A 19,997-nucleotide genomic window follows, 5' to 3' on the forward strand; every position below is an offset into this window, starting at 1 on the left:
ATAACTGTTGTGGATGCTGTTTTTTGCTTTTAATGGAAGTTGGTTGGTTTGGCCAAAGTCCATTGGTGATATCTTTTCGTTGTATTCATGTATTATTCGATGAATGTTGAGTTTGAGATTCAATTTTAGTACAACTTTGCAAAGGAATTATATGTATATACTTATCTTAGTAGTTATTTTCAACTCATAAACATTAATAGACGATATTATATTGGTGGTCGGTGTTTTAAAGTTTGGATAACTAAATGACGTGAGACAAGTTTTGTTTGTTAACATGCCGGTTATAAAAGGTTTTTTTGCCAAAAATATGTTTGTTCGTTCAAAATAACATATTCATATTCAGACTGAATGGAAAAACGTTTTCCATGTGGCTTGATTTTGCTATGGCAATCATGTGTTTATCTGTTGTAATCGTCAATCGCTATTCTCACTTACATAAAACTTATACCCCGCCGCATTGCGCGGGTACACAACTAGTTACTAATTGAGAGTTGTTAGATTATCTTATTTATTCAATATTAGAAGGGTACTCGTGTAATGTATCGAGACATATTTCGATTTCAATGTTTCGTTTTATTTTTTTATCTATGTCGATATAATACGGTTTTATGTGTTTTTGAGAAAGCGATAATGTTTTTATTTTTGAATAAAATATAAATTTGAAAAATATCATAAAAAATATATCAATATTAGTATCAATTAACTATTTAAAAGTTCTTATTTGTAATTTTTTTTAATTCAATTTTTTATTATAATTTAATTTATCAAAGTAACTTAATTTAGGTTTAATAATATATATTTGTATTCTGTTAGAACTCAATAACCATACTAATTATATTTTTTTATTTTTTTATATTTTAAAATAAGATGTTTATCATGTATTTGATTATGTTTATTCGTAGTTAGTTACACGAATTCAAACATAGAGCTTTAATAAGTTGTACTTATGCATAATTTGCTTGTAATCTTGAATTTTAAATAATATACATCAATAAACAGTATTTCATGCATAAAAAATAATTTTTAAAAGTTTTTATTAAATGTTTTATAATATATTATAAATATTAATTTAAATTATTATTTAATTAATATATTGAATTATTTTAGATATCTACAAATTATTCTTTGAGTAATGCTTATTAAGTTACTTATTTCTACATAGTTTAACAACCGTTTTAAATATCGCTTTGTGTTATAAATTTTTAGGACGTTGAACTTGGAGAGATGTAGTTATTAAGTTATTTATTTACGTAATAGATGAATTAGTAATCATGCTTAAGATATCGTCTTAAGATTTATAAATTATGAGACGTCTTTAAGTCGGATTGGGTGATTTCTATATTTTTATTTTTAAACCGATGTAAAGAACGTTAGTAAGCGTAATTGGCCGTAGGTTGAATTTTGGAGAAATTAGTAATTAATGGACTATTTGACTTTATAATTGTCGGTTACCAGTCACCAATTTTCACTAAGCAACCTACATCATCAGGTGAGTATTCATGAGACTTTCAATGAGATGTATACATGCGTACAAATTTATTTTTGAGCATTATATGATTTTTATGGTGATGTGTGCATATGCATGATGTTCCACTTTACATATACGATACAATATATTTTACATGTACGTTCTTTTATGACCAGTTGCATGCTATGTGTTGATTTTGTGTTCAAATAACTCTAGCATACTATTTCATATGAAAGTTTTATGATAAGTTTTAACGGGTGAACATTTGACCAGTAAGTTACACAACAAGTGACATGACCCCGTAATATGTGTCCAGACAAGTGCAGGTCGGACAACCCAAGGAATGCTAGTGGCTAAGTGATCCATACCTGACAAACAGTTTATGAAATCTTTTTTTCAAGTGTTGCATGCTTTGAGGAAATGCATATATTTGGTTCAGAGTTTACCAGTTAATATGTATGATGTGAAATGATTTTTATTAACGTTAACCATGAACTCACTGAGCTTTATAAGTTGACTATAGTATGCATTTCGGAGCAAGGTAGTTTGAGGTTGGATAAAGACAAAGTACACGCTTAGAGTCCTATCTATTATTACTTTTATTTCATTCTTTTGGTTAGATTTATATGTATGGATTAGTTGTAACTTAATATGGTATGAGAACGTTTAAATTATTAGTCGTTATTTTTGGAGTGTTTCAAGAAAATTCTATGCTTGATGATGTGACATTTTTCTTGGAGAACTTAGGATATTACACTTAATTTGATATTAATATCGATATATTGTTAAAAAAATTATATGATATGTTAAAATCTATATTTTATTTTTTATGCAAAACAAGTTAAAGTCGATGGACTAAACCTGTAAGTTGTTAATAGTACAAGGGTAATTTATGTAACCCGTTCTTGCTTTTATATTCTCAAACCAATAGCATCCAAATCCAGAACAATACGGACACAGACAATTGTACGTTGCTGCATAAAACTTGTGTACTGCTCTGGATTGTTAGTTTTATGTATTGGAATAAGATATCCGAAATATGGGAGTGGTAAAGGTCTGAACTCTGGAACTTTTCTTCGGCTTCATGCTTTTGGCGCCATCAATATCACCATCATTTCCGGCTTCAACCGCCGCCAGGAGCCGCCTCTCTCCGGCCAAGTAACCGGAAACTGGTTTCTATATTCTTTCAGAGTAAGCTTCATGTGTAATACCAAACATGGCATCATCATCGTCATCCCAAGCCAAAACCCTAACCCTAGATTCTGCAACCTTATTTCTACAATCCCCACAAATCGTTTCTCCTCCTCTTTCTTTCTCTCTACTATCCGCTGGCTCCTCTCTCCCTCCAATGCCCACAGATTTCCCCCTTTCTAAAGTTATCCCTAAAACCAATTTTATTGTTGACGGTTTCCGATACTCCGGTGACTACTCCGTATCTTACTTCCTCTCCCACTTTCACTCGGATCACTACTGTGGACTTAACGCTAACTGGTCTAGAGGAATTATCTTTTGTTCATCGGTTACTGCTCGTCTTGTTGTCCAAGTGCTTAAAGTTTCGGAATCATTTGTCGTTCCTTTGCCATTGTCGGAGTCAGTTTTGGTCGACGGTTGTGAGATTTCGTTGGTTGACGCAAATCATTGTCCAGGTGCAGTCCAGTTCTTGTTCAAAATTCCAACCGGGGACGGGAGTTGCGAGAGGTATGTGCATACCGGTGACTTTAGGTATTGTAGTTCGATGACATCTGAAACTGGTTTGAAAGAATTTATTGGTGCTGACGCCATTTTCTTGGACACTACCTATTGCAATCCGAAATATGTGTTTCCTTCGCAAGGGGAGTCTATTGATTATGTAGTTAGTATGATTGACAAGTATAGGGTTGAGAATGAGGGTGGTTTGAAGTCTGTTTTGTTTCTTGTTGCTACTTATGTTATTGGTAAAGAGAAAATCTTGCTTGAGATTTCACGTAGATGTAATAGAAAGATACATGTTGATGACAGAAAATTTGGCATTTTGCGTACTCTGGGGTTTGGGAAAGATGCGGTATTTACTAATAAAGAGTGTGAAACTGACGTTCATGTTATTGGGTGGAATGTTTTAGGTGAGACCTGGCCATATTTCCGACCTAATTTTGCAAAGATGCAGGAGATTAAGGATGCTAAGGGGTACTCTAAGGTGGTGGGTTTTGTCCCAACAGGGTGGACCTATGAAGTAAAGCGGAACAAGTTTGCTGTGAGGACAAAGGATTCATTTGAGATACATCTGGTACCTTACAGCGAACACTCAAATTATCAGGAGCTTAGAGAGTATGTAAAGTTTTTGAGACCAAAGCGTGTTATTCCGACAGTAGGTGTGGATGTTGAGAACTTTGATGGGAAACATGTTAATAAGATGCTGAAGCATTTTGCTGGGTTGGTTGATGAAATGGCCATCAAGCAGGACTTCTTGATGGGGTTTCATCGTGGGTCCAAGGAACTGAATGAGAAGGTTGAAAAGGATTCACACAACCTAAATGAAAATGTGCAGGGGCCAGAAAAAGATATGGCTGTTGCTGAACAAGAAGCTCGAAATGATACTTCTGCACTTCATGATCAAAAAGAGGATCGTGGCTCACGGGATTTGGTAATGATAACTGACAAGGAAACGGATGAAATTATACAGGAACTTCGTGATTGTTTGCCTGCTTGGGTTACTAGAGATCAGATGATGGATCTTATCAGTAAATCAGGAAAAAATATTGTTGAAGCAGTTTCTAATTTTTATGAACATGAAACAGAATATCATGAGCAGGTCATTACTAGTACATCTTCTGCTCCTGCATCATTAGAAAGCTCAATTGAGATTCTCAAGGAGGTCATTGCCCATGCTTCATCTACCTGTGCATCCAATAAAACCTTTTCTAAAGACTTCACATCACCTTCATCTCCAGTTAAATTTTTATTAAAAAGCGAGGAGAGTCCAAGTAAAAGAAAAATATCATCTAACATCAAACAATCAAGTAAGAGCAGCATTTCTCCTAACAAAAAGAGGAAAATCAATGACAGTAAGTCAAGCAAGAAGCCTAGAATCACTTCACAACTAGGATCTGGTGGACCAAAGCAATGTACGATAACTAAATTCTTCAATAAGCTTTCCCCTATGGCGTCTCAGGATCGGAGTGCAGGAACTTTGCCTGAACGATCCCACAATGATGACAAGTTGTTGCCAACAACTGCCGTTAGGCATTACAAAGATGAGGTAGATCAGTTCATACAAATCATAAATGGCAGCGAGTCATTGCGTAGCTATGCTACAACCATCTTAGAGGAGACAAAGGGAGATATCAACAAGGCTCTAGACGTGTATTACAACAACTCTAAGGATAAACACAGTGAAACTAATAAGAGGGCAGTGCAGAGTAGCTGTTTTGTTGAAGCCAGCACTGGGATCTGCTCTTATGATCAAGACACCAAAGTAGCAGACAGGGATAAACGTGACAAGTCCTGGTCCAAGCAACCAACAGAGTCCTTGGGGACTCAACCTCCAGCTGGAAATGTGGCCTCCAACCTTGTGTCCTTACCACCTGAGAAGTATTCTCCCACAGACCATGGTTGGTCTTAGTTACTTTGTGGTTCTAGTGTTGTTCAACTTTCTAAATGTATGCTAAAATCCACACATGTTCTTCAAGTTTACTGCAAGTTCTTGTAAAGGGTTGGTACCCATAGATTGAATACAAAGTCAGATTACGTATTTGCCCACAAGTGATTTATCAATGAAATGGGAAAAATTTAAGATAATGGTTTATTGATGATGTTAAACTAGAGTATGTTATTGAGTTCTTAATTTGATAACTTATATAATAGTATAATACTAGGACTTGACTGCTGCAGCTTGCTGGAAAGATGACCAGCCTGCTCCTTATTTACATCTTGCCAGGACATTCAATCTGGTGGAGGACGAAAAAGGAAAGATTAAAGCTACATCTATGCTCTGCAATATGTTTAGGAGGTTTGTTTCTGTTCAAGGCATTAATTTGGTTTTCTTGAATTCCATCATAAATCTCAGTATCAGTTTAAAGATGTTCACAACAGTGGTTGTAGTATGTTCTGTGCTGCCCTTACCTGGAATTTCTCATTTTATACAGCTTATTAATTTTGTCGCCAGAGGATGTGCTGCCAGCTGTTTACTTGTGCACAAACAAAATTGCTCCTGACCATGAAAACACGGTTTGTGCATCTTCTTGCGGTTCATGTTTGCTGTTTGATTTACAACCCTTTTATGTAACAATATAAACATACTCTGTTTGAACAGGATTGGTTGTATATGTGTTGGATTTATCTTTTTGGTTTGGTGGTCAATGAGAGGGTATATTATATATGTTTAGCAATGTTGAATTACAAGTTACTACGACATAAAAAAAATGTGTTGTTAACTTGTTATCCAATCGATAAACTTATTGATCTTCTCATACAAATTGGATAGAATTCTTGGTAAAGTGTGAACTTTTTATAACCTCTTTTGCCTTCGTGACCGTTTTTAAATGCAAAGTGGATTCCATGATGTCCTTAGTAAAACCCTGACTTTAAGTTTCTGTTCTAGTTCAGTTCTGTTTGATCATAACATGATTGTTACTTTTCCCTGGAAGGTATTGCTTCTTTCCCCTGCTTTCTATACTTGAATTGAGAATTATTGTCTCATCTCAAGGAATTTATGCAAATTCTCCCAATTTTTTGAAGTAGGAAGATAGTAGTAAGATGAGATATTGATGATAGAACTTACATAAAATCATGTGGTTCCATTGGCCTTGGGCATTGAAGGCACACATAACTTCAAATGACGTTACTTAATATTTCTTGCATGCCCTTGCATAACGCTTAATAACCTTATTTGTTGACTCAGCTGACCCATTTACTTGAGCGTGTATGGGGTTGAATATGTGAATTAATGTAGGTCAGATGTAAAATCATATAGATCTTTTGAATTAAAAGCAGTCTCATGATCCACAGTTAAGGTTTGAGGAATCCTGAATATATGGGTGATTGTTTATCTTATACAGTTTCTTCCTCATGGGTGGTTGTTTTCAAAGGTTGATCAACTACCCTTTTGCTAAGCATTCATTTGCAACTAGAATAAAGTTGCATGTTTCTAACAGAGGAGCTCTATTGCATACAAATAGCATTATATTCTAGATGTTTTTGGATTATTCATAGTCAAGTGGAATTAAGCTCTTAGTGTAAGAGGAAGTTTAAATTGTAATCCATATAATGCCAGGAAAATACAATATCGGATTTATAAACTCATTAGGTCTGACTGAACATGTTAACATGCAAACACCATTCTGGTCGTTTTAAGCAAATGAGATTGACAAAGAAGGCCTCAATGCAGATTATTTTTCTGTACGTGTTACCAATGTCTTTCATGGACTGTATTAACTTTCACTGGATGATGTCATAGGGTGATATGGTTGTGGTCGTTTATTTTGTTGAATGTTCGTGCATACCTGCTTGATATTGTTTTTTCGTGTAATTGCGATGCAGGAACTGAATATTGGTGGAAGCATAGTCACTGCAGCATTGGAAGAGGCATGTGGGACAAACAGATCGAAAATTCGGGATTTATACAACAGCTTAGGTGATCTTGGTATGGCATTATGATTGTTCATCCCAAAAGATTATCTGGTGCACTTATTTGCCATGCTAAATAATCTATTTGAATAAGGTGATGTTGCTCAACTTTGCCGCCAGACACAAAAACTACTTGCGCCGCCAGCTCCCCTCTCAATCGGAGGTGTTTATTCGGTGCTTCGAGAGATCAGGTATGCAACTCATTTATAAATTTGGCTAATGAAATCAGAGTTGCTGAATATGTTGCTTTCTGAAATATGACATGGCTATGCTTGATTATAAAAATGTCATAATGAGATTGGTATGCATTATAGATTTGTAAATGCCTATCCCATTGCAAACTACAGAGTTATCGATTCCCGTAGTTCCTATAAGTCTAACAACTCTTGTTTTGTTTTGTATGGGGTATGAAATATTGCATCTTTTTTATTGATTGTAAAGTTGTTCTTAAATTGCATTATAGGCTAGCATCCCACTCCACCTTTGACTACATCCTTTTAAAAGCAGGTCATTGTGTTTTGTGCTGTTCCTTTTTTACAATGTCTATGCTTGAAGCCCTTGTCACTGTTTTCAACAAGTCATTAAGAATAGATGATATAGATTCAGGAAATCAGTGTGGAATAGGAGTGGCCGACTGATTGGTAGAATTACTCAACCATGAATTGCAACTTATTAGCTTTTATGTGGAGAATTCTAGTCATTTACTGATGTACTTGTATAAAGCAGAGATAATTGTCATAAGAGTTATCTATTTGCTTAAATGCCAACTAAGTTGGGGTTTCATCTTCCACACTGTATCATATATTGTGATGGCAAGAGGAGCTTGTGTACCACTACAAAATCAAAGAGTTAATGGTATAATTCTTGTTGGAATGTAACATGGAGGGAATGACTGAAAGCATACCCCCATAATGCCTTTTCTTTTCTTTCTAAGAAGGATCGAAATGGCACTAAGTTTTAAGATGAGGATACTACAAAGCATATCACTGCTGTGCTTGTTTTTCTCTTCAACGAAAGTGATTTTTTGGGGTACATTATCTTCGACAACTATAGAGATAGTATTCATGTTCTCAAATCCCTTAGAGCATCTCCAACACCTATGCATAATTTTCCTATAATAGAGTGAAAAATCAGAATCTCTAGAAAATTTACATCCAACTCCAACAGCTACTCTATTTTAGCAATTCTAGCATTAATTATATTAATAAAATATTCAATACATTTAATAAAATATTATTTCTCTCTCCTACACATTTTATTAAAATAACTTTAATTGGTTAGATATAATTAAAATATTATTTTCTCTTATAGAGTTGTAGAGATTTCTCTAAATTCAGAGATTTTCACAATCTCTCCTCTTTTCTCTATTTTAGCATAGATGATAGCATAGTTGTTGGAGCAACAAAAATGCTAAAATACCTCTTTTCTCCATTTTATCATAGCTGTTGGAGATGCTCTTAAAGGCTTGGTTAACCTCATCGTGGTTTCTGATACATCTAACTTTGGGGTACACCAATTTTAGATATGAAGCTTTTGTGATGTTGATCTACGATCATCTCTAGCTTTTTTCCCTTTACTCTTTGGTGATGCTCTTGGCATTCGTTTCTTTTGGAGGATTCTTTAGCTAAAGTTGAATACTGTAGAATAGATAAAGAAGATCACACACCTTGCATAATATTGTATATATGCTCTCATTTTTCTATGATGTATTTGTCTAGTAGTCAAGCATCTATTTATTCTATATATTAATATAGAATTTGTCAGTGTACAAACAGGTAGTGGAAGTACCATGCGGAGGAGAAACCTCATCGTCAATCTGATGAGATCTTGTAGAGAGATGGAGATCAAGTTTATAGTCAGAACATTGGTAAGTTTTCAATTGAATATTTTGATTATTAAAGTTGTGTCGCAGCACCTTGAAAACCTGAACCTTTTGAGAAATTGGGATATATGAGCAGTTGGTTTGTGGATTTGATTGCGTTGGCTGTAGAATTTAGATTTCCTTGAGATCTCTGTAATTGAATTGCATGTGAATCAAATTTTGTTTTATAAAGAAAAGAACCGGCATACTGTTTCATAGTCAATTATCAGTTTTGGGTGGCTCATCGCTTTTTGCTATCAATCTTAACCTGTATAAAGCCAGTGATCCTACAACATCAGTAAAGAAGCTACCTTTGATCACTAAAACTATCAACCTCGCCAACATGGAAACTAACTTCACTTGCTAATGACTTTTGATTCATTTTCTCTTCTGGAAATTGCATCAAAGCATGAGGTTGGACAGCATTTATTTACTTAAGCTTCATCTGTTCCTGATATGACCCCCACTCTGGCATGCATGATCGCCACGGAATATTTTGTCTTTTTCTTTTGCCTACAATTGGCTTGTACTTTTTGTTGAGCCAAGATTGTTGAATTAGCAAATGTAGATTGCTAGGATCCTTGAGCTCCCTATTGTCGGTTTATTAGAATCGTAAAATATATATATATATATATATATATATATATATATATATAAAGCTCGGCTCCTTTTATATATATATATATGCAGAGCTTTAATTTCTTTCTTGTTTTTATCATTTTCAGTTTAGTGGGTAGTTGGATTTGAGTGGCAAAAGAACCAAAAACATTTAATTTGAAATTTAAGTATAAATTGAGATCTAACCTCCACCATTGAAATGCTTTAGTTGGTTGATGCTAATAAACTCATAAATAAGTAGGTTCCGAACTCTTATCACTGCAAGTCATGTATTTAAATTTGTTAGTATTATCCGGACTCATCTGTGTCCGATTTCATGTAACATATTTTGGTTTTTGGTGATGTGTAGGTTAGGAATTTAAGAATTGGGGCCATGATGAGAACTGTTTTGCCTGCATTAGCTCAGGCTATTGTTATGAACTCTGGTCATGAAAGAACCATGGAAAATCTGAAAGAAAGGCTTCAGGTTAGTTCTTGTTGATGATTCCAGAGTTTGGATCTCATATTCAGTGAGCCCTTAGTCATCTATCCTCTTGGTATCAAGGGCTGTGATGCTGTTCTTATTTTTATCACCAAAGACCGTGCTTATTTAGATGGTCAAGATTAGTTTGCTATTCTCGGGGTTTTCTACTGACATACTGTTTTTTATTAGGGGCTCTCTGCAGCAGTTGTTGAAGCATATAACATACTCCCAAATTTAGTAAGTGATCTTTTGCACTGGATTTCTATTAGTTTCTACTTCAGATTGATGAAAATAATATGCTTTGTGCTGGAATGCGGTGAATCATTCTGTTTTTCTTAGAAACTACTTTATTGTTTCTTTTCTACAGTTTTTTCGGTTTTCATGGCTCTATAGTGAATTAGCAATTTATACACTATTTTATTCTTCAGGATTTGCTCATTCCTTCTGTTATGGACAATGGGATTAAATTTTCCCCAGAAACATTGTCGATGGTTCCAGGGATACCGATTAAGCCAATGCTTGCGAAGTATACACAACCTACTGTTCTTACTCCTCTTTTCATGAAAGAGTTGATGTTATTTATATGATAGTTAAATGTTTCTGTTATAGAATTACTAATGGAATCCCTCAAGCGTTGAAGCTCTTTCAAGGAAAAGCACTTACTTGCGAATTTAAGTAAGTCTTGTTTATTGGATTTGATAAATCATATCTCAAGCCATTATTCGTTTGTTAGTTGGGTAAATTATTTATTGTATTATGCTAGTCTTTGATCGACTTTCACTTTGATATATTTGAAGTGACAATATCATGAGCATTGAGCAGAGTAGGTTTATCTGTGTATGGGTCATTAAAGATCCCTTTGCATGAAATTGAAGTTTGGTCATGGGGATAATATATGGCCTGCAAGGAAAAAGTGGGGAAGGGGGGATCGAGGATCTCCTTCCTGTGGTGCTTTAGAAACTTAAGTTAATAGAGGATTTGGTTAAGCCAAGATTCTTTCTGGTTGCAGCATCTCTCACCTCTCTCCATCTGACACATAATAAACCAATTAGATCTGATTCTGATGAAAAGAAATAGCCTTCTGTTTTCACATAGTTGTGGGAGAGACATGGACAATTTAAGATGCAAAGCATCTATATAAATTGATTGTTGCTTTGTACACTTTTACACTTTATGTAGGCCTCTACTGTTGAGAAAGTTAAGAAGGCACCAAAAACAATAAGAGGGTGAATTGAAGTTTAAGTTCATTGAATTGGATAACCTAAATGTCAAGTATAGGTGCATAACAAATTGGAAAAGGTGGGGACTTGAATAGGGAAGAAGGGACCATGCTTTTTAGACCCTTTGTAATCCTCCAGGATTGGCATGTGACTGAAAGAAATCAGGTGCTTTGTTTGGTGATTCTTAACTTATCTTTTAGATATTAGATTATGTCTACTATATGTTGTAATTATTTGCTCTGTTCACCTTATGCACTTGATGTCATCTTAATGTGTTACATCCCCTTCAAAAAGGGATTTTCTTTCTCTTTCATGAATATACCTTTGATCAAATTATTTGGGTAGAACTGAACACATTTACACATGTTTTGTAGATATGATGGTCAGCGTGCCCAAATTCACAAATTAGCTGATGGATCTATACGTGTGTTTTCGCGAAACGGGGACGAAACAACTTTTAGATTTCCTGATCTAATAAGTATAATAAATGAGCTTTGCAATCCTGATACTGTGACTTTCATAATTGATGCAGAGGTATGTATTTATAATGAACTTCATCATGATTTATTTGCCATTACTGATCTTTGGCTTCTGTAGGATGTTGAGAAGTATCTTTATCAGTATGTAGTTGATTTTGTATTAACTTCCGGCTGCAGGTGGTCGCTGTCGATAGAAAAAATGGTCCCAAGCTTCTATCGTTCCAAGAACTATCTTCTCGTGATAGAGGGGGCAAAAATTCATTTATTGCAGTAGATAAGATAAAGGCCCGAATCTATTCCATCACAAGTATTCTGACAAAATTATTCTTTGAGCATCGTGGTGCTTATTTAGTACTGATAACGTTTTCAACTTGTATATTTTTTATGTTTTGGTTCTATCTCTCATAACATCCCCTTTATCTTTCAAATGTATTCTTTCCTTGCAGGTTGATATATGTGTCTTCGCATTTGATGTCATGTTCGCTAATGGGGAACAGTAATGATCTTGATCCTACTCTTTAATATTTTTGAATTTTCATGCATTTATTGTTTCTCACGGTAGGCGGAACGATGATTGAACAGTAGAAAAGCAAGTGGGTGTGTGAGAAATTCTCTTGGTTTGAAGTATGAAAGCATTGGCCCTAGGATCTAGGAAGAGAAATTTTGAGGTTGGGATTGATAAAGTTAAATAAGTTGTTCAACTATTTGCTATGGTTCTGCGATATATGACATCAGTGTAGCATGAACTCATCACTTGTAAGATAGGCTGCAAGATTTGATTTTTCACATCTTAATTAACATAATTAAATTTTCTTAAAATCATATGCTGCAATTCAAAGATACTTAGCAACCCAACTATTGTAACATAAAGATGGTTAGTGGATCAACGAATCTTCCCCCCTTATTGCACTTACTCTTGGTATTGCAAAAACTTTATTATTCTAATCCAGCTATTTGTTACAGGCTGTTGGGTTTACCTCTGCGGCAAAGAAGAAAATGTAAGATTACCCATTTCTATCTGCAGTTGTGTTTTATTTTTTCTGTTGCCTAATGTATTTTGCTGTTGATCTCAGATTTGAACGATTTGTTTGGTGATGAGAAGAAGGGATATTTTGAATATTCACAGCAAATAACAGTGAGTTTCTTGCTATTATGTTCCGAATTGATGACTGCTGTTTAGTTTACTACTCCCTCCGTCCAAAATAAATGTCCACTATGAGAAAGGACACGGGTGTTAGAGATGTGTAATTATTACAATTTTAATTAACTAAATGACAATTTTACCCTCAACAATGGAGAGAGTAATGAGTTTCTCCATCTCATAATTAAGGGTAGAGTTGGAATGTAGGCACTTACTTTTGAAAATAGACAGTTATTTTGGGACAAACTAAGATAGAAATGTGGACGCTTATTTTGGGACGGAGGGAATATACTTTTTGTGTTGTTTTATAGTTGCCATGCTGTTGTAGGTGGAGGTGGATGATGCTTATGTTACCAATGAAGCCACAATGACTAAGATGAATAAGTTTTTTGATGATGCTTTTCATTCCTCATGTGAAGGAATCATGGTTAAATCTCTTGATGTTGATGCTGGTTATCTCCCGTCAAAGCGTTCGGATTCTTGGTTAAAGGTTTACTATTACCAGTTGTTATGTGATTCTGTGTTAAATCATCTTTTGGAGCTCAAAAAGCATAATCATTTTGCAGGTCAAGCGAGATTACGTGGAAGGTTTAAATGATTCCCTGGACTTGGTTCCTATTGGTGCTTGGTATGGAAATGGAAGGAAGGCAGGATGGTAAGAATTACATTATACTAATAGTTAAAATTATTAGATTAAATTACATAAATTGTCCTTGCGGTTTATGCAAACTCTGTCAATTGCCACTTCAGCTTCGAATTTACACCAAAGCCCCCATTGTTTCCTTAAGTCCATCCATTAAGGTGAGGGTCTTGTGGTCATTTTGCATAGCATCTATTCTTTGTTCTCCAACCCTGAATCAAAAAATCCTCAGAAAATGAAGAACATGAACATTGGACCAAACAAATCCAAATAAAATTAAAGCAGAAATTTATGTTTTTTTGGGGTTTTAATCAAAAAACAGATCCAACTTTGTTATCCAGTTGAATTCTCGTTATGTTGTGTGTGCATTCTGTTTGTTAGGTACAGTCCATTTCTCATGGCGTGCTTTGATCCTGACACCGATGAATATCAAAGTGTTTGCCGTGTGATGTCTGGTTTCTCTGATGGTTTCTATGTAGAGGTTTGTTGTTTTTAAAACTCTGATCATTCATTCTACTTATAGCACTAGAAGACTGCATCTTCTCCTTGTTGATGAGAAGCTAAGCTACTTCCCGTTTTATCGTATCTCATACTGAAAATATTGCAACATTTTATATATTTGAAACATGTTGTTAAAACTACTTTAGCGTTACAGGTGAGTTAATAGTATCGATTTTGGCCCACACGGTTCTACTATTTTGTTTCTTAAGGGTATTTAACAAATAGTTGATAAATTATTTTATGTCAAATTAAGGCCATGTTTGGCAGGCATAAGGCAGCTTATTTTTTAACTTATTGAATAAGCTCTGTTTGGTTCTGTTTGGTTACCCACAAGCTAACTTTTTGGAACGGTACTTCAGGGGTTTTTTTTCCCATCATATAGTTTTCCGATTAATTTTTCAACATGGCCTTTTAGGTCATTTTACTTGATCATCTAAATTTTCAGCTAGTTTTTACCAAACATGACTAGCTAGATGTTGCAATCTTTATTTGTGATTTGCTTTCTCATGGCAAATATTGAACCCAACAGAACATCGACATTTGGAGAAAGTTGCTTGCACCACAGAGTGATACTTGGGTTTTTGTTTCTTGCAGATGAAAGACTTCTTTGTAGATGACAAGATCCTACCAAAAAATGAGAAACCTTCATATTATCAAACGGGCGAGGAGCCTGATATGTGGTTTACTCCGGAACTAGTCTGGGAGATACGGGGTGCAGACTTTACAGTATCGCCGGTGCACCATGCAGCTATCGGTTTAGTGCATCCTTCACGTGGCATTTCTGTGAGGTTCCCGAGATTCATTCGATCCCGGTCAGATAAGAAGCCGAGTGGTTGTAGCACTGCCATGGATATAGCAGAAATGTTTCATCTGCAAACACGAAAGATGGATGTTCGGGGTGGTAACTGAATCGAGATTCCTTTTGGTTGCCAGTGTTTACATGTAAATAGTTTTTCATAGCTGCGAATATGATGGTACTTCAACCTCAAGAGGCTACCATGAATACTGTACTGTATGGATGTTTTTCGAAGTTATCTTTATGCATATTATCAATGTCAGCCGCTAGATCGTTAATAATACGAAGGATTTGATCACGTGTTTTTGAAAAGAAGGGGCATTTTCGTCTTTTTAAGGGAAACCGGATGGTTTTCTCTCCTTTATTCACCTTCGTCCACATCATTTATCTTAGCATACTTGTATTATACCATGACTGAAATATTAACAAATTAATACAAGACAAAGCGAAATAAAGATATCATAAGGTGCATTTGGTGCACGGATAAGACCATATAGACGAGAGTGAGGTTGGTAGCGGCGTGCAGAAAGTCGGATATGTTCGGCACATGAAGCATCTCATAAGAGAACCAATCCCATTGCCATCTCTAATTGTTCTTGCAAAAAGGTGTGAATCAAATAGCGCAAACTATCCTCTATTGTCGTTGGCAAAACTCAACGGTCCAGAAAACGGTTGAAACACGACAATGTACCATATTTAATGGTTCGGATTACATCTAGCAAACCCAAAAACGAACACACCAACATTTAAAGTGACATTGAGCACGAACCCAACAAAACTTCCAAGTAACGCACAAAAATATGCTATTTCATCGTCTTCTCTTTTCTGTAAACTATCTTTGCTTGCAGCAAATTGCCCTTCAGATGTCACTTTTAGGCTTCTTGGCCGATTTTTTCGGTTTTTTGGCCACCGAATCATCAGATGTTTTCTGCAGCCGAAACAATAAAGAGCTTGCTTTAAAATTTTGGCTCCACAACTCAAAAAAGTATAACCATCGTCATATGAGTAACAAACAATGTACCTTCCTTAGTCTCTTCCGCTGTCTCTGTCTCCCTTTGTTTTTCTTCGACTTCTGTGATGCATTCTTGTTTGACTGATACACAAATCACGGTTCGTTAATTTTTGTACCTATCAAACATCTCGATGGGACCCACCTTATGAAACAATAAGGAGCTACAAGCATCCACAATGGAGTTTTATGGAGAGCTTTTTTGGACACCTAAGCTTGGAAAAAAGCTCCCAACATAAAGAACCCCTCTTTTTTGGAAAAAGCTTCGATGAAAAAGTTCACCATTGTCGATGCTTTAAACAAATATACGATTACGAAAAGTGTGCTTTTGAATTGCAGACCTGTACAAGAGCAAGAGTTGCCGCATGCCTCTCCTGGTGAGTTTCTCCGTCGTCTTCTTCTCCCTCTATTTCTCCATCACTATTTAGCATCATCTTAAGCCTGCCTTCCTTCAATAGTTTTTCAGATCGAGCATGCCTCTATTATAAATCACACAAAAACGAATAATGTTATGGAGTACAGATGCTTAATAGCTACTATTCTTACAGTTTGTCATGGGTTTTCATTTAATTTTTGTTTCGCAAGTTAGGGGTCTTTGTGAAAACAGTCTCGCCATCACTTGGCATAGAAGAAAGGTCTGCATATATCCTACCCCCTAACTCTACCTCTGCATGGTATTTGTTGCTAGCTGATAAACTAGTCAGGTTTGGTAAAAACTAGTTGATAAATTATATGACAATGTAAAATGACCTAAGAAGCATAATTGAACAAAATGAACAAAATAAGCCAATAAACCATCTGAAGTAGCTTTTTCATAAATCTAGCTTATAGCTTACCACATGAAACCTTTTTAATGAGCTTAAAAAATAAGCTAGCTTAATGATGCCCCTTAATCAAGTAGCATCACAAACAGTCATGCAAAAGATTGTCGGTCTCCTGCAGTAGCAGCTACCATGGTAAAGTTGGTGCAAGTATAGTTTTATCTACAGACATTTCCTAAATGCTCAGCTAAACCATTTTATGCTTATGCAAGAAGGAAGTAATTATAAATTATGTAATAAGAAGTTGCTATTTACATCATGACAATGCACAGATTACCCACTTAAAAACAGCAAACACGGATTTTGCAACAAGATTCCCTGAAAATAAAGATTATGATCAATAGTTATCTACAAGTTTCTCTATTCAGGATAGGAATGCTTATACATCAAGCGGGAAATAATAGGGGTATTGTTTTTTTTTAAGACGTGCTGAAGTCTGGAGTCTTATTTTAGGGTTTAGGGTCTTATTTTACTTATTGAGAAGAGGTGGTGCTGAAGTCTGAAAGCAGAATAAAAAAGACTGCTTGTTTTTGTAAATTGATATGTCTAGATAAGTAAAACTGTCTATTTCTAGTTAGTAATAAATACATTTATAATGAAATTTTATAATAAAATAAATATGACATTTTCAAAGTTACTGAAAAAATATAATTATTTCTATTTAATTTAGAAAAATATATATTTTTTTATAATGAACATATATATAAAAGTAATTAATTGTTCATGGAAAAGGAATAAAAAATGATGAAGATGGAAGCCAATAAGAGGAAGGCAAGAGGTTTAAGCTCTTACTGCAGGAAAAAACAGGTCATATAAATGGAAACTCTTATCAGGTAAATAAAAGGTAAAATACAAAAAATAAATGGCACCGAAGAGATTGCCCACCTTGGATTTGAGATGAGCCTTTAATGTTTCCTCAGTTAGACAGACGATTCTTGGGCATAACTTGCACTTGAAAACAGATTTACTTTTCAAAACACAATCCATAACATCAGTTGTGACTGTAGTATTCTTATCAGAATGGTTATCAGCAGACACTCGGGTGTCAATCACATCTTGTTTGTAATTCTCACCTTCACTGACATCATCATTTGTGGGTAGACCTGCAAATCATCAAATCTTTCGACATTAAGAAGCATGACACAATGAATAACTAAAGATATGACTTGAGTTTCTAGACAGTTATAAACAAGTGCCAATCTAATTAACATTAAAAGTGATGGCATTAAAAATGGCTGCAAAGTCAAGAAGCAAGTGACAGGCCTCACGGCCATCTAAAGGAAACAATTTACGTATCTTAAAATCTTAAATAATATAAATAATTCAACCTGAAGCATCAAGATTAACTTCATTTCCTGAGCTATCCTCGCTTTCATATCCTGAAAAAACAAGACTCAGTAAGATTGATGGTGTCATGAAGCAAAATCTGAACTTCATGACGAAAAAGTATAACAACCAATCTTTTATCCGAAACTAGAAGAGGTGGGATAGGATTCTAGTACTCACACTGTCCCATTAAAATTGCAACATTTGACGGGATACATGGCTTATGAAATCAGTTAGCTATCAGTCAAATGACTTAAATAACCTCAAACTAGTAACGACGATGGCAATATGCAAATAGGTATTTCTAATTCTGAATTTTGCCACAGAAAAGAAGTGTTGCTAATTTTCAAGGACATCCCGAAAAGGAAAGCCTTGCGGTTTTCATGGGACAAAAGAGTATTCATTAATGCAGTATCAAGATGAAGAACACGAAGTAGCTAGAAAAGCTCAATAACCCCTAACATGGCTGCCAATAGAGGAGTGATATCAGCTGGGCTCAGCTACAGAGATAAAACTGAAGGAATGCAATAACAAACCAGAAGATGACGAGCAAGGCTGGTCTTTTTTCCTTGATTCCACGACCATGTTGTTATCATAATCTTCCTCTTCTTCTGTATCTACTGATGCTTCTGCATCCAGTTCAGAGTCCGAAGATGAAGACGAACCAGAGGCAGCATCTTTATCCCCATGTTCTTGCTTGTAAAACCTCCTTTTAATCATATCTTCCACTAACTAAACTTCCTAGCAGAACAATAATCCAAGTAAGCCACATACATGAACTCACAAGCTCCACATATTCTCAAATTCTCTCACACATATGCAAGTTCATGCTCAAAGTAATAATATCTCTGTTAACATTCATTCTAAATTAGAGTTTTAGATGTCAAATTAGTACAGATTGTTGCAAATTTAACACCAACATTCTTCTACTAATGGTACCTGCTATGGAACTCAAAACAACTACCAATTTTCTGTCAAAGAAGCATGAAATCCACATCAATGCCAAAATTGAAAACCAACCCTTTTGAAATCAGATGATAAATCCCAGGTGGTCTTTCTAACACACCCCTTTGAATTAACAACATGGCAAATGCATTTCTTCTTATAAATCGTAGAATACCTTCAAAAATTGCAGTGAAAAATGTACTGTAAACACATTTAGTCGGTGCCCTAGTTGACGAATGAAAGTAAAAAAGAGCAAGCAACACAGAATCAAATGAAGAAAAAAGAGGGGGAAAGACGAGAGTTGGTCCCCTAACTTCCCGTTGAAATACAATTATAACTAGTTGCAGGATAAACATCTAGCCAAAATCGAGTTTGTGTTTGTGAGAAAGCTCACGAAGTAATGGAAGATAGCTAACCTGCGAGAATGGCGACTCTTGAAGGAGGCGGCGACCGGAAAAGGGTTTATACGACCGTCGGAGAAATATCGGAGGTGTGATCAATAGATTAGGTCAAGGGAGAGTTGCACCTTATATTACTTACTCCCCAAACAAAAAGGTAGCAGGAGGGACCAAAAGTGAAACATATTAGAAATTGAAGGATCAAAGTTACAATTAGGTCAAAGTAGTGTCTAATATTGCACTTTTTATTACCACCTATTTCCTAACTCATATCAGGTTCAAATCCAAAATAAAATAAAAATAAAAAATTTATTTATGATCATGAAAGTTTAAATACGGTGACTCCGAGCTATCTGCAAAGCAGGTGGTCGTCTTGGGATTATTAGTCAACTCACATAGCAAGTTGGATATCCAGATTAATAAAAAAAAAAAAAACTCTTTTAAAGGTCTATAATGGTAAGAACCTTCTTGTTATGGATTTTATTGATTTTTTCAACATCAATAATAATTATAAAATCAAGAAAATAAAATAAAAAATTAGAAAAATGTCACTTCTGACAAACTTCATGGTAAGAACCAATTTTCTTGTACAAAAACTTAACAAAATAAGGTTCTTATAATAACTCTCTATAATGGTAGTTCTTAAAGTCGCTTCATCTTTTTTAATAAAAACCTTGTATTGAAGATGCTCTTGATATATATATATATAT

The 19,997-nt window shown here is 35.1% G+C and overlaps 2 protein-coding genes across 10 annotated transcripts; one reads left to right on the forward strand and one right to left on the reverse strand.

Moving 5' to 3' along the window:
- Window positions 1-2,576: 2,576 nt before the first annotated feature.
- Window positions 2,577-15,078, forward strand: LOC112515350 (DNA ligase 6). Of its 7 annotated transcripts, none has more exons than XM_025122113.1 (19): window positions 2,577-5,055; window positions 5,336-5,453; window positions 5,590-5,671; window positions 6,983-7,085; window positions 7,164-7,260; window positions 8,834-8,936; window positions 9,898-10,014; window positions 10,201-10,248; window positions 10,440-10,537; window positions 10,621-10,686; window positions 11,606-11,765; window positions 11,888-12,061; window positions 12,157-12,206; window positions 12,674-12,708; window positions 12,784-12,845; window positions 13,180-13,341; window positions 13,418-13,506; window positions 13,873-13,972; window positions 14,587-15,078. In XM_025122113.1, exons 1-19 carry the CDS (start codon window positions 2,685-2,687, stop codon window positions 14,899-14,901), a joined length of 4,350 nt encoding a protein of 1,449 aa, XP_024977881.1. In that variant the 5' UTR covers window positions 2,577-2,684; the 3' UTR covers window positions 14,902-15,078. The 7 variants fall into 7 exon arrangements, with proteins under 7 accessions (XP_024977881.1, XP_024977882.1, XP_024977885.1 ...); XM_025122114.1 differs by having other exon boundaries at window positions 13,879-13,972; XM_025122117.1 differs by having other exon boundaries at window positions 11,888-11,995.
- Window positions 15,079-15,380: 302 nt separating this feature from the next.
- Window positions 15,381-19,407, reverse strand: LOC112516019 (myb-like protein X). Of its 3 annotated transcripts, none has more exons than XM_025123031.1 (7): window positions 19,306-19,407; window positions 18,481-18,681; window positions 17,947-17,997; window positions 17,504-17,721; window positions 16,139-16,276; window positions 15,810-15,881; window positions 15,381-15,716 (listed from the first exon to the last, which is right to left on the reverse strand). In XM_025123031.1, exons 2-7 carry the CDS (start codon window positions 18,662-18,664, stop codon window positions 15,648-15,650), a joined length of 732 nt encoding a protein of 243 aa, XP_024978799.1. In that variant the 5' UTR covers window positions 18,665-18,681; window positions 19,306-19,407; the 3' UTR covers window positions 15,381-15,647. The 3 variants fall into 3 exon arrangements, with proteins under 3 accessions (XP_024978799.1, XP_024978798.1, XP_024978800.1); XM_025123030.1 differs by having other exon boundaries at window positions 18,481-18,685; window positions 19,306-19,391; XM_025123032.1 differs by having other exon boundaries at window positions 18,481-18,676; window positions 19,306-19,384.
- Between the last annotated feature and the right edge of the window lie 590 nt (window positions 19,408-19,997).

This window comes from Cynara cardunculus, assembly GCF_001531365.2.
Source record: "Cynara cardunculus var. scolymus isolate 2C chromosome LG 7, CcrdV1, whole genome shotgun sequence".
Classification (NCBI taxonomy): domain Eukaryota; kingdom Viridiplantae; phylum Streptophyta; class Magnoliopsida; order Asterales; family Asteraceae; genus Cynara; species Cynara cardunculus.

Excerpts from the sequence above, each read along its gene's own strand:
- LOC112515350 (XM_025122113.1), top strand. The coding sequence starts at position 2,685 with ATGGCATCATCATCGTCATCCCAAGCCAAAACCCTAACCCTAGATTCT. Across the intron at positions 7,086-7,163 it reads CAACAGCTTAGGTGATCTTG|GTGATGTTGCTCAACTTTGC; the intron begins GTATGGCATTAT and ends TATTTGAATAAG. Across the intron at positions 10,249-10,439 it reads ATAACATACTCCCAAATTTA|GATTTGCTCATTCCTTCTGT; the intron begins GTAAGTGATCTT and ends TTTATTCTTCAG.
- LOC112516019 (XM_025123031.1), bottom strand. The coding sequence starts at position 18,664 with ATGATTAAAAGGAGGTTTTACAAGCAAGAACATGGGGATAAAGATGCT. Across the intron at positions 17,998-18,480 it reads GCCTTGCTCGTCATCTTCTG|GATATGAAAGCGAGGATAGC; the intron begins GTTTGTTATTGC and ends TTGTTTTTTCAG. Across the intron at positions 17,722-17,946 it reads AGTTAATCTTGATGCTTCAG|GTCTACCCACAAATGATGAT; the intron begins GTTGAATTATTT and ends GATGATTTGCAG.